Source organism: Chlorocebus sabaeus, chromosome 9 (genome assembly GCF_047675955.1).
Source record: "Chlorocebus sabaeus isolate Y175 chromosome 9, mChlSab1.0.hap1, whole genome shotgun sequence".
Lineage (NCBI taxonomy): Eukaryota > Metazoa > Chordata > Mammalia > Primates > Cercopithecidae > Chlorocebus > Chlorocebus sabaeus.
Window position 1 is genome coordinate 66,372,242 of NC_132912.1, and position 13,470 is coordinate 66,385,711.

At 45.1% G+C, this 13,470-nt stretch overlaps 1 protein-coding gene across 2 annotated transcripts in view; it reads right to left on the reverse strand.

Moving 5' to 3' along the window:
- Positions 1 to 13,470, reverse strand: part of VCL (vinculin) — a 124,799-nt gene that overhangs the window by 3,521 nt on the left and 107,808 nt on the right. The window contains exons 15-21 of one of the 2 annotated variants that reach the window (XM_007962962.3): positions 12,778 to 12,886; positions 11,340 to 11,642; positions 9,382 to 9,506; positions 7,573 to 7,758; positions 4,594 to 4,797; positions 2,186 to 2,389; positions 1,610 to 1,714 (exon numbers count right to left, since the gene is read on the reverse strand). In XM_007962962.3, the coding sequence (XP_007961153.1) occupies positions 1,610 to 1,714; positions 2,186 to 2,389; positions 4,594 to 4,797; positions 7,573 to 7,758; positions 9,382 to 9,506; positions 11,340 to 11,642; positions 12,778 to 12,886 (1,236 nt within the window). The remainder of the gene's footprint in view (positions 1 to 1,609; positions 1,715 to 2,185; positions 2,390 to 4,593; positions 4,798 to 7,572; positions 7,759 to 9,381; positions 9,507 to 11,339; positions 11,643 to 12,777; positions 12,887 to 13,470) is intronic. The other variant, XM_007962963.3, reaches the window with a different exon arrangement.

A 13,470-nucleotide genomic window follows, 5' to 3' on the forward strand; every position in this document is an offset into this window, starting at 1 on the left:
TGTCAATTTCTACCCTTTTTAAAACTGGAATATTTTATGGAACATAATATTCTCAAGGCATATTTTTAGTGGTTAATTGATTAAGTCTGTGATTAGGCCTGAATCTCAGTCTTATCCTTCCTTCCCCATTTTTTTTCATCTTTCTTTGGACAGAAGAGATCACATGACATAGAAACAGCCAAGTGTGCAAACCCTGTATAGAATATATGGAAGTTAGGTGTGAAGACACAGCTCCCATGGTTTGGGAGAAGAGAGGATTAGGGTGAGAGTTGTTGGATTAGAATATGGTAGCAGAAGCAACAATAATGGCACCAAGAAGAATGGCCACCTTATTTCTTCTAAAGTGCCCCAGGGCCCTATCTCCTGGCCTAGAGATCTGAAACAGTTGTTCTTTCAAACTATATTTGAGTTCCCCAAGGGGCGTGGGGGGGATTCTGTCTTTTAATTTTTTAAACTCCCTTAACACCTAATACAGTGCTTCACCTTACACCATGTGTGATGAGCCCTGTGTGGCTAGTCCAACAAAACTGTGTACCTTGTGTGATGAGTGTGGGCAGTCCATCTGGGAATCTGGTTCAGAGCAGGGCCTCCCGGAGGGGAAATAAGGAGAGTAAGGGGTGCTCAAATGAGGGTTTCCTGAAAGACCTGGGCCAAGATTCTGGGAAGGAGGACAAACTTCAGGAGGTAATTGCCAAGGTATATGCAGGAAGCAGTGGTTAAGAGAACCTTCTCAGCATCCTTATTTCTATCTCTATCAGAGAAACCTAAAGAGAATATAAGAGAAGCACCTCCTTTCAGCTGTCATTTCAGTTTGAGCACAGGCCTAACTACCTCATGCCCCTGAAAAGCCTGCACTATTCATCCTCCCTGAGGCACTAACACCAAGAGAGCTGAAAAGCGGACATTCTCTCCAGCCAGAAACATACAGTGAGTTGAAATGAACAGGCACTGGAGGCCTCAAAAGAGCCAAACTTATTCCAAGGGTAAGGAACTGAGTGGAGTCCTAACTGCCACTGATCCACAGTATTATTTTAGACACTTAACCTCTCTAGACCTCAGTTTCCTATCTGTAAAATGACAATAGTTGCCCAAGAGCAATTCCAAATTCCTTTTATTTTATTTATTTATTTATTTTTGAGATGGGCTATTGATTGCTATCTTGCCCAAGCTAGTCTTGAACTCCTGGTTTCAAATGATCCTACTGCCTTAGCCTCCTAAGTAGCTGGGACCTGGTTCCCAATTCCTGGTGTGTTTTTGTGTTTTGTTTTGTTTTTTCAAGACAGGGTCTCACTCTGTCACCCAGGCTGGAGTGCAGTGGTGCAATCACAGCTTACTGCAGCCTTGACCTCCTAGGCTTAAGCAATCCTCCTGCCTCAGCCTCCCAAAATGCTGGGATTACCTGCATGTGCCACTGCACCTGGCCCTAATTCCAAATTTCTGATGTATCTATCCAACACAGACTTTCCCCTCCTGAGAGAGTCTGAGTGCATCCCACGTACTGAATACTCGATACTTGATTCAGAAGTAAAAATTTCCCTGAAGTGGAATTAAATTACTGCAAAAAAGCACAGAAGCTGCCAGCCAGAAACCAAAAACAGCTGCCACATACCTGCTCCGACTCCTCATCACTGATGTTGGTCCGGCCCAGCATGGTGGCCTTCACTGTGGACAGGATTTTGAGCTGGGTGCTTATGGTTGGGATTCGCTCACATACCTAAAGAGAAAGTTTAATTTGGTATGTTTCTCTGTTTGCCTCACCCAGGTTGGAATGCAGTGGTGCAATCACAGCTTACTGCAGCCTTGACCTCCTGGGCTTAAGCAATCCTCCCACAAGCTCCTTGAAGGCAAGACTTACCTACCTCTGTATTCCCAGTGGCTGGCACAGAGAAGGCACTCGATAAATAAGCAGCAGAATTCCACTTGTTTTTTTCCCTAGGGTCAGTACAATCCCTTTCTCCAGAAATGGAAGCATTCATTTGATTAGGAAGTAACCTTTCCTGAATCTATCATTCCCAGTACATTTGTGTTTTTTCCTTTCTGCTATTTCTGTCCCCGGTGAAGTGCCTCTTTCTCCCTTACCTAGTTTTTCTCTCCTGCTTTTCTCCCTCTCATACCCTCCCACTCCAACACACACACACACACATACACACATACACACACACACGCAGCCTCTTTCCCCGAGTACCTGTAAGAGGTTGGTTCTAATCCGTTTATCTGTGCACTGCTTGGCAACCTCCTTGGCCAACCGAGTCACCTCGTCTGAGGCCTTGGCGATGTCCTTGGCACACTGAATGAGCGCCCGCTTGGTACCACTGCCCCCTCTTACCAGCCGAGACATCTCAGCCATCAGCAGAGCCATACGCTTGGCTGCTGCAATGATGTCATTGCCCTACAGGGAAGCAAAGATACAGTGTGAGCTCTGCCCACGCTCTGGCCATGTTAAGGAAGGAAGGAGAAGCGCAGAGAAGAGGAGGGAGCTTGCCACCTTAGCATCCCTCCGGAAGGGTGAGAAGAGGAGAAAAGGGCCGTTCTTGAGTGATACGGACAGCACTGGAGGAAAAAAAAGAATGAGACAGGGCACGCGCCCAAGCACGCAGTGTGAGAAACAGAGAGGGGGAAGAGAGGAGAGAGGAGGGGGAAAGAAGGAGAGGGAGAGAGACATTTCCTGACTAAAAAAAAAAAGAAGACCCAGATATTAGTCTGAAAGGGCAAGATGTGCACCCCAGGCACAGCACTGAACAAGCACTTTGGCATCTCCAGGTTAATCATATCAATAAACTGGGGACAGGGCTAACGAGCTGGTTAAATAGGCACTTTCATTTCTATAGGGAGAAAGCAGTAGAGCTGGCCTGAGGGGAAAAATACAGAGGAGCCTTTCCAAATGCTGAAATCACCCTCTTCATGCTTACCCTTGTTGCAAATAGCAGCCAAGGGCTCTTGCTAAAGAATGTCAAACCCCAAGTAACTATTCTCAGCCTGGGTGAGGGGAGGAAAAAAAAAAAGATATTTTCTGATCTAACCTGCTCTGGCTAGCCCTCTGGTTTGTTTTTGTTTTTGTTTTGTTTTGTTTTTTCAAGACAGGGTCTCACTCTGTCACCCAGGCTGGAGTGCAGTGGTGCAATCACAGCTTACTGCAGCCTTGACCTCCTGGGCTTAAGCAATCCTCCCACCTTATTTGTCCCATCAACCTGAACGAACATGTTGCTTTAATTTTTCCCATGTAAAAGGGTAAAGAATCAATTCTTCAGTCCCCTCAGCTAAGTGAAGACTCCAGTTAAAGGAACCTTCAGCGAAGAGGATGCAAGGGAAGGCATCAGGAAAATAAAAGTCGTGATTCAGGCTGTAAATGGAACCCTCACTCCAAGAAATGGCAGTTTATCTTAGACTTGGCATTTTAGTTTACTAAAACCCTCATGGGTCATAAAAAAGAAAGATACAAGTTATTTATTCTGTGTCCATCTCATGAAAGCTCCTCTTTTGGCTGCTAACAACCCCAAGTCATAGCAACTGCAATGTTCAAAACTAGCTAAAAGGCCAGGCCCTCCTCATTTTTCCCCTCATGCCCTTCATTTCTCTACATTGCAGTGAGGCATACACAAACCATACCACTGCAGGGTGCTCTGCAAGAGGTCTCCACAGGCACCATGAAGCAGTTCATCATTTATGCTGGGAGGGTGTAACATCTCAGGCAGTAATTGAGGCCGGAGAGAACGCAGGTATGGGAAGAAGTCAAGAAGCAAAGGGCATGTTAGACAAGGTCCTCTGGGTCTACCTCTTCTAGTGCAGACCTAGGATCATTCCAGGACCCCATGACCTTGGTTAGAAGATAGCATAGTGCCATGGTTAGTTACTACCCATCACTCTTCAAAGCCTTTCTTCTTGCAGCATGCCACCTTTAAAGGGAAAAGTGATCATCCCAATCGCCCTACTCTCCAAACTAGCTTTGGTTCATTCCTCAAGGCCAAAGTTCTATGGAGGCCTGTCTTGTGGCCTTGAGTACTCCGTTTCCCACTCCCACTCCCTCCCACTGAGACACCTGGACAGGCAGTCAGTGAGGCCCCATTCTCTGTGGACTCCCATCAAGGCCAGCATCTGCCACATAGCCAAGTGCAGGGCAGCATGCAGTCCTCCCCCAGAGACCCTGCCATATAAAGCTGCCTCTCACCCTCATCGGCTCTCCCTGAGCCATCAGTGAGGGGTCAGTCGGGAGCAGGCAAAGCTCAATGGTCAGGCCAGGTGTCCTCGTAATGGTCCACCATGGTTCCTGACCTGGAAGTCATTGAGAGATGCATCCACGGCTTCCCAAGCGGTTTAAAGTTCCAACGATGGCCACAAAGTCAGTAAGAAAAGGAATCCTTTCAAAAAGTGACCCCCCATCTTCATTCCCCAAACATAAATGCAGTCCAATTAATCTGGCATTAGCAGACCTATCAAACTTGTGAAGCCAGTCCTAACAACATGGTGCAGACAGACAGATGCCCGCCCTGCTCAGACTCACAGGACCAGCACAGATCATGAGTGATGCAATGTGTCAAGGCTGCACATGGCCGGATGCATATGGAGCAGCCCCCAACTGGGGGTGCTGATCAGTACCTTACTAGACCACTTGGTAGCTTCCCGATGCAAGGACTGAGCCGCGGCCAGAATGGGCTGGTTGACCGGCTGATTGGATGGCATTAACAGCAGCTCAGGTTCGTAATCGTCTTCCATGTCAGGGGGGACAGAGAACCCAGCAGCATCGGCCGCATCTGCCTCAGCTACAACACCTATACCCACCTCAGCAGCTGGGATGCCCGGCTTTGTCGATGGCGGGAAGGATGAGAAACAGGGATAGTGTTAGTAAGAGCAATAGGACTTGGGAAACTGGGCTTCAGCTGGTTTAGTGACCAAAGCCTGCCTAGGATGAAAAAGAAACATGTTCTCTAGGAGCCTTGTGTACCAAGCTTCATAGAAGGGGGAATTCTCAGCCTCCAGCGCTACTCAGACCAAGCCACCGTATGGTGAGAGAAGAAAAGGGACTCACTCCGATGGCAAAGGGCTTCCGGAGAAATCTTTACACCAAGAAAGCAAGTAGCATCCATTTCTTTAATATACTTGATACTAAAGTTAAACCTCACAAGAGTGATTCTCACATCAGAATATTTCTGAGGAGCCAAACAACCAAACAATAGTAGCAAATTACCTTTAAAAGGAATCCAGAGAGAAAAAGTAAATGCAACCACACAAGTTACTTTGAACGGAACAAACTGAACACTGCTGGATCATATGGTCACTGTTGTACATTTTCCTGGGACACAGGAGGCAACTTGGGTCATCTCTGCAGCTGCCAGACACAGATTATTTCCTTCATGAGTTAAAAGTCCCAGAATTAAAAATGATACATCAGAGGTAGTGAATACCAAACTAGGAAAGAGGCAGGAAAAACAAGCACAATGATAAGTGAAGAGAACTTAAGTATCCCACCGTCACCCAGCTGTAAGAAGCCTCAAGAAGCCACCTCGTCAGCCACCCATCTCAGGGAACACCCACACATCAGACCAGCTCTCTGTCCCCTCAAGGTCTTCCAAGGCAAAGCTTCTACCATCTCTTTTTGCATCCATTGCTAGTACCAACTCAGAAAGCTTCTCCTTGGGTACAACCTAAATTTCTTGCAAAATAGGTTCTCACTCACACCAAACTGCTTATCTAGTTCACAGATAGAATAATATGTGAACTTGCCAAGTGACTGCAGCTGAGCTCGCAGAATCCAAAATTGGTGCTCATTTAAGAATGAGAATCATGATGGAGAGAACATGAATTTAGAACCAGGGATGGGGATTATAAAAGCCAGATGCTGAAAATAGACTAATGTGGAAAGAAAATTAAAAACTGCCACAACGAAGCCAAACCATTTATACGAAGAATGGTGAACACAGGTTCTTTACATCAAACATCTGTACTCAAGAGGAAGTAGTTTATATGGAATTTTCTTTGAGGTTGTTATCACTCCTAAAAGTCTTATCCTGCACACAAAACCTGACTCCAAAGGGTGACGATGTTGGAGGATTCAGGGCCAACAAGGGGTTCAGGTACCATCTAAACTCTTGCCTAAACTCAGCCAAGACCCACCTCTGCTGCTCAAAAGAAAAGCCAGCTCACTGCTGCTAAGGCTCGGAGTCCCACAGTGTACAGAGACAGATAGGTTGACAGACACACAAACAGATATCCCTCCCCAGTCCAGTACATATATGGTTCAAGTAGCTGCTGACTTCACACAACTCAAAGTCAGCAAACTCCTGATGTTCCACGCTTCAGGAGACAGACCTCAGGACTTCTGGCCAAAAATGGCGGAGTGGGGCAAGTAATGTGGGCCAATGCTGTCTGCTTTTGTTTGTTTGTTTGTTTGTTTGTTTGTTTGTTTGTTTCAAATAATTCATGTATATTTTTTGTTCTGCATAGTGTATCTTGGTTCATTGTAATGAAATTTAAATTTCCTTTAAAATTTTCACTGTCACCTCCCCCACTCCCCATGCACAGTGGGACTCTGCCACATACAGTTGGAGAGATACCATTATAAATAATTCTACAGGTCAGGTCGAACACCAGAAAAGTCTCCCTTCCATCTTAGAACCTGGGCTCACAGCTAACAGTTCAGCAAAATACAGTGTTAAAAACCAATGTGAATTTCCCAGCCTGAAAAAAAATCCAAGATCAGCTGCAGGTGCAGGAGGTCCCTGAGGAAGTACAGTTGGCACAAGAGCTCGAAAGCTTTGAGGATGTGCAAAGAATAAAGGCAAATAGGTGGTGGGAATAAAGATCTAGGGTCATAAAAACATTAAAGAAAAAAGATCTAGGGTCATATTAGAAACAGTTTAGAACTAAGAGCTACCTTTCACTGCAAGGTTAGCAATAGTATTCCTCTTATCTAGAAAAGCTACTGCTCACTTTTCATCATTTAGGGGAAAATAGGCAAAAGTTATTCATAGGCCAAGGCTGCTGTAGCATCCATATTTTTACCAACCACATTAATATTTACACCTTCAGATTTGCTGAGTAAGAGACAGGCTGGAACTGTCTTGAGTTGAGAGATAAAATGATTCTGAGAAAGGACAAAAGCACATGGCTTCTAAGATACCAATCTACTTGCTTCTGTGAAAAAAAAAAAAAAAAGAAAATGCAAACATTTCATCTAGCTTTAGCACAGCCCACAGAATTCATATTTGGAGCTCTGATAATTAGCAATGTAGCATCTAAAAACATTTGCAGTTACAAGAAAGATAAGCAATTTCTAAAAGACCCCAAATGCCAAAGTCAAGGCAGCTGGTACTCTAATGGACAAAGAGGACAGGAACCCTCTTCTCAAATCACAGGCACCCTGGCTCTGGCTTTTGCAGCTTGAAGGAGAAACCATCAGGCGCCAGAAACATCTCACTAAACCACAGGTAAGAAGAGGAACATGCTATTGGCAACACAGGAACCAAAGGAGAGAGAGAGGGTGACTCCAAATAGACTCTTCTTTCTGGGCTGTGTGCATGGTCCTTCATCCTTTCTGAGAAGACATCCTTTCTCAACAAGAAAAGCTTCACTACTTACCTTGCTGGACCATTTGCGAGCTTCATCATGGAGCTGTCTGGCAGCCATCATCATTGGCTGGTTAATCACCTCCCCGGCCTTCTGCTCAGGGAATTCTTCATCCTTTTCCTCTGGTGGTGGGGGCCTAGGTGGAGGGACCTCACCTTCAGGCAGAGGTGGTTTGGGAGGAGCAAGCTCATCTGTTAGCTAAAAAAGAGAAAACAAGTTGTAAGTAAAGTCCTAAAATTCCCCCCTGTCCCCGGAATTCTTTCGTTTCTTCTAAAAAGTGTCCCTAGAAAATCCACCCACATTCACTCCACGTAAGACCACCCACACTGAGCCACAAGGACCACCTGCTTCAATCTCAACAGAAGCAGGTTTCTCTACAAAAAGCTAGCAGTGGCCGGGCACAGTGGCTCACACCTGTAATCCCAGCACTTTGGGAGGCCGAGGCAGGTGGATTACCAGAGGTTAGGAGTTTGAGACCAGCCTGGCCAACATGGCAATACCCCATCTTTACTAAAAACACAAAAATGAGCCAGGCGTGGTGGCATGTGCCTGTAATCCCAGCTACTTGAGAAGCGAAGGCAGGACAATCACTTGGACCCGGGAGGCAGAGGTTACCATGGGCTAAGATCATGCCACTGTGCTCCAGCCTGGGCGACAGGGCAAGACTCTGTCTCAAAAAAGGAAAAAAAAGAAAAAAAAAGGCTTGCAGCTGCTGTTTTGGTTGCATCCCAGGGAGATATACACAGTGCTACCAGATGAAGGATTCTCAAAAAATCCCTACAAAAGATGTAAGTTCTGGTCCTGGTGCTACCAAAAAGCAGCTACATAGGCAAGTAACTTCTCCCCTTGGCCTGAGGTTCCTCATCTGTCAGTGAGGGGTAACTAGACCAAATGACCTCTAAGATCCAGATTCTAAATAGCATGACTCTATTGCTCACATAAGAAGCCATTCCCCAGGAATAGCCCTCTCTCCCAGCTCTAAACACCCACCAAGAGCCCAGCTGGAAAGAATCTAAGAAGCGTTGAAGGCTGGGAAACACTGTTCCTTAGCTGTGTGCACAATGACCCAATTTTGTACTCAACCAACTTAGAAACTTAACATCTTTTAATGACATGAAATATGGGAAAGTAAATCAGATTATTGCCTTGATAGGTTTTTTACAAAGTCAAGGTATTTCTAATACTGTTAGTTGGAATAATAGTGTCTAAAAATAATCACTATTTCTGTTTCTGGAATTTGTATCTGCAACATATTGCCTAGCTAGCTTCTTCCTACACCATGTAAAAATATATTCACAGTACTTGCGGGGGGTAGTGGGGAAGGTATCTAAAGATCTTAAATTATAGTTGAGGAAAAAAATTTTAAAAGCATATATCTTGCTACTTAAGGAAAAGAAGTCAAAGGAAAGAACCACCACAAGATTTCAACCACCTTGGTTCTACCATTGTCAACTAAGAACACACCAAATCTCCTTACTGCAAGCTGTGCAGATTATTTTACTACAGTGCACTACCTCATCACTCATCACATCCACCCTTACCAAAGCCAGCTCCTCTGCTCCAGCCACTCCCCATCACAGCACGCCACTACCACACACACCAATACTACACACACACACACACACAACCCATGCATTTAAGCACTAGGTTATAACTCCACTGGATTTAGAAATGAAAATCAAGATCTGCCTCCCACTAAGCTTCAAATGAAAGCTAAACGAAGCCACCTAGTGATGGAGGCTCTAAAACACAATCTACCTCTCTCTTGCTGCAGTCTCAACACCTTCCTGCTCAGTTCTCCGCATCTCTGAATTTACTTACTCGGAGTTGTTCAAGGTCTGGTGGAGGAGGCGGGAAGTCAGGCTCCTGAGGTTGGAAGGCTTCTCTGACCTTGGCCACGGCTCCCAGGATCCGATATCCCGAGTCCAGGAAGCTCTTTTGCAGTCCTAAACACAAGACATCCTCACTTTCAGCTGGGTGGATCAGTGCCCCAAAGCACTGTCTGTGCAGCAGCAGAACTGGTTCCATGAACAAAAGCTGGATGTGAAGCTGCCAGTAAACATCACGGGCAGTGATTGAAGAGGGAGGGAGGCAGGACAAGGCAGATGTCCTGAGGCCTGCAGAGCGTTGGAAGCATCACAAACCAGCTGTTCTTTTAGTGTTCAGGGTGCCTTCTTGGCTGTACAACTAACAAGTACGCAGGAGATCCCTGGGCGTGAACACTTTGGGCTCAGGTGGCATCCATCGCCTCTCTTATGATGAGGCAGTCAAGAGATAAGCCTGCCCAACTCAGAACATGGGAGATGTCAGTTTCAGATTGGACATACATTCCCTGAAGTACTTCTCACCTTTCTCTCTACTCCTTTGCTCTACTTGGCATTCAGTATGTTAACCCTTATGCTAAGCTGCACTACTCTGTCCAGTTGGCTGGAATTCAAGAATCTACTCAAACTATTAGAAACTCCAGTTTTGGAAACCAAGCATGTCCTTAGTGATAATGGGTTGAGGATATTAGAAAGATTCTGCCTGAACCAGAGATGGATAGGGGAGCCCCTCCTTCCTACTCTCTTGCATTGACTACATTCTACTCATAGACAAGATTGAAAACATCAGATGTTCAAAACAGGAAGAAATTCAGATGATTTAAACCAAAGGAGCGGCTCCCATTATGATCTGCCATGGTAGTACCAAAAATATGATCCAAATTCACCTAAAGAAAACCCAGATTTTTTTTTAGGTGTAGGGCCTAGGAGACCCACAGATCACCTTAAGCCCTCCAGATTTGATAGAAATTGAGAATGCTTTACAGAGAAAAAAATGCATTTTAAGAAAAGCCCAAGAGAAGTTAAAGCCAGTTACATAAACTAAATGGACGGTAAATTGGTTACCATGCATTTTTTGAAAATTTTCCAAAATAATGACTGAACAAGGCGAGGAGCTATTTAGCCAGAGCATATTAAGAAAGCACAGGCTGGGCGCCTGTAATCTCAGCACTTTGGGAGGCTGAGGCCAGTGGATCACCTGAGGTCTGGAGTTTGAGACCAGCCTGGCCAACATGGTGAAACTCTATCTCTACTAAAACTACAAAAAATTAGCTGGGTGTGATGGTGGGAGCCTGTAATCCCAGCTACTCAGGAGGCTGCGGCACGAGAATCACTTGAATCCGGGTGGGGGGCGGAGGTTACAGTGAGGTGAGATTGCGCCATTTTACTCCAGCCTGGGCAACAAGAGTGAAACTCCGTCTAAAAAAAAAGCACAGAGGCTGGGCGCAGTGGCTCACACCTGTAATCCCAGCACTTTAACAGGCCAAGGCGGGTGGATCACATGAGGTCAGGAGTTCAAGACCAGCCTGGCCAACATGGCAAAACCCTGTCTCTACTAAAAACACAAAAATTAGCTGGGCATGGTGGCGCACACCTGTAATCTCAGCTACTCGGGAGGCTGAAGCAGGAGAATCGCTAGAACCCAGGAGGCAGAGGTTGCAGTGAGCTGATATCACACCACTGCCCTCCGTCCTGGGTGAGAAAGCAGAACTCAGTCTCAAAAAAAAAAAAAACAGAAAGCACAGAGAAGTTGGTCCAGAAAAATTAACATACAACAATCCTGCTGATACTGCAGAGATTTGGATGAAAAAGATTAATCTAGCATTCTCGAACTAAATGTCTATAGCTTTTGCCCCCAGACTTTGTATGTGGTGGTTGTGGGGTACATATTCCCTCACTATCTTTCCTGAGTTAACCTCTCAGCGGAGGTGAGCCATAGTGCCATGCATTGCTTACCAGGGTCAGAAATGTTTCCAGCCACAGCTTTTGCATCCATCACCATCGGGGAGATGGTTTTGCTCAACTCATCAGAGGCGGCTTTCACAGCCTCACGGAACTTGGGATCCTCGGAATTCTCCACCTCCCTCTTAGCCACCAGCAGGATCCGGTTGGCCCGACGAGCAATGCTGGTTGCCCCAGCAACCAGCATCTGAGGCTGAATGTTGGCCATAGCTACCTTGCACTTGTCCAGGTCTTTTTTAATTGCTTCTTCCGAAGCATCCAACAGAGATTTGGTATCAATGGCTTCGTCCACCAGCCCTGTTAGGAAAACAGAAATGGAATTTAGTTTCAATTTAGAAGAACAGAAACTCCAAAACACTGTTATCCACTCAAGTTTCTCATGAGAAAGTATAACATCCAGAATTCTCTTCTTCAGCTCAAAGTTCTTCCTACATAATCAAAAGCTTCCAGGTAAACACCACAGTAAAAAAAAAAAAAAAAAAAAAAAGCAAGGACATAATCCAAAAGCCCATCTGGATTTGCAGCATTTATACCAACCGTGGTTGCCAGTCTTCTTGTATCCACCCCAAACAACCAGAAATGCAACATCGGGAGGAAACAAGGAATACGTCTGAAACCATCACTGCATCACCACCACGTTATCTGTGAATAATATTTTCTCCCTGACCGTCTCACTCCCCAGCCATCTGTTGCTTGTTGGCAGCTTGTAGTGCTCAAGATGAGCCATGCGGAGGCTTCCAATAACCCTAACAGCCTGTTTCTTATTCCTATTACCTCTCTTCAGACACCTCAGGAGTTCCACTTTCATCTCGGGCTGCCATGGACCCCAGTCACAACAGGTTCTGCAGGGACAGCGAAAAGCCTACATTCCTCATTCCTTCTTTCCTATCTCTCCCTTTACAGAGAATGAAGACGATTCAGAGGTGCCACTTCAATTGCACAGACACAGGTTTGCTGGTGGTTGGTTTCTCCTTTTTAAAAAAAACTACGTAGTTGATAAGTTGGAGGAAACTCTGAGACAAGTTGTATTAAATGGTAGCTATTGTGGTTCCTTGAAATGTGAACCCACTGTAAATGACAGGGACACTTACTGTATCCACAAACACCGCCTCCCAGCCTCTGAAACCAAACTCGGGCTCAGACTGGGCAAAGACACTATTCAAAGAGAAGATAGGAGGAGTGACAATAAACATCACGCCAGGAGGGCAGCATTAAAATAAAAGAGACTCAAAGAGTCTCTCTTCTGACAAAGTTGCAAGGCTTGAATGAGAAGCCGCCACTGCTCAGCAGCCTTAACAGGGCCAAGTACACTGCTGAGCACATGACCGGCCCTTTATCCAATTGCAGCTGAGTAACAGAACCAGTCCCGCTCCAATTTCTCAGAACTCATTCTTCATGGATTAGACAATAAGAACTTTATAGAAAACTGTACCTGTCATTTTTTCAACATTATCAATCCACTGGTTCTTCATGGTCTCAAAATGTTCATAAGCAGCTTGATTTCCAGGGTTCCTAAGTAAGATACGAGCAGCCGAGACCACCTGACAATGACAAAACACCTTTAAACACCAGAGCACCCTCGCTCTCCAAATACAAACCTTCAGCCAAGCTTTCTCCTTTTTACCTACAGATGGCACTGTAAAGCCAGAAAGTGGCAAGTCTCTTTTTAGGCTGAACATAGGAGGTTTGGTCTCAATAGCTCCCCAGAATGGGCCCTTCACAGGAAGGTTTTACCATCACAGACTTATTTTAAGAAGGTAATAAAGTGACAAAGTAAATGAGTGCCCACTTGATACTTCAGAAGAACATACACAAAACTGGCATATGTTTAAACACTTGGTATCAACCCATCTTAAAAATCACCATTAAGAAAGATACCAAAAAGTACTCAAAACTGATTTATAAATAATATAAAGAAAAAATCCTCACAACAATCCCATGAGAGAGATAGGACAGTTAATATCTCTACTTTAGAGATGCAAAAACCAAGTCTCAGAAAATTTAAGTGACTTGCTCAAGAGGTCCTGGCCAGTCAGTTACAGCATTTGGGGGAAAAAAGGATTAACATTTGCTACATATCAGGTAAGATACAGGCTGTACATGCATATTCTTAATCCAAATAGAG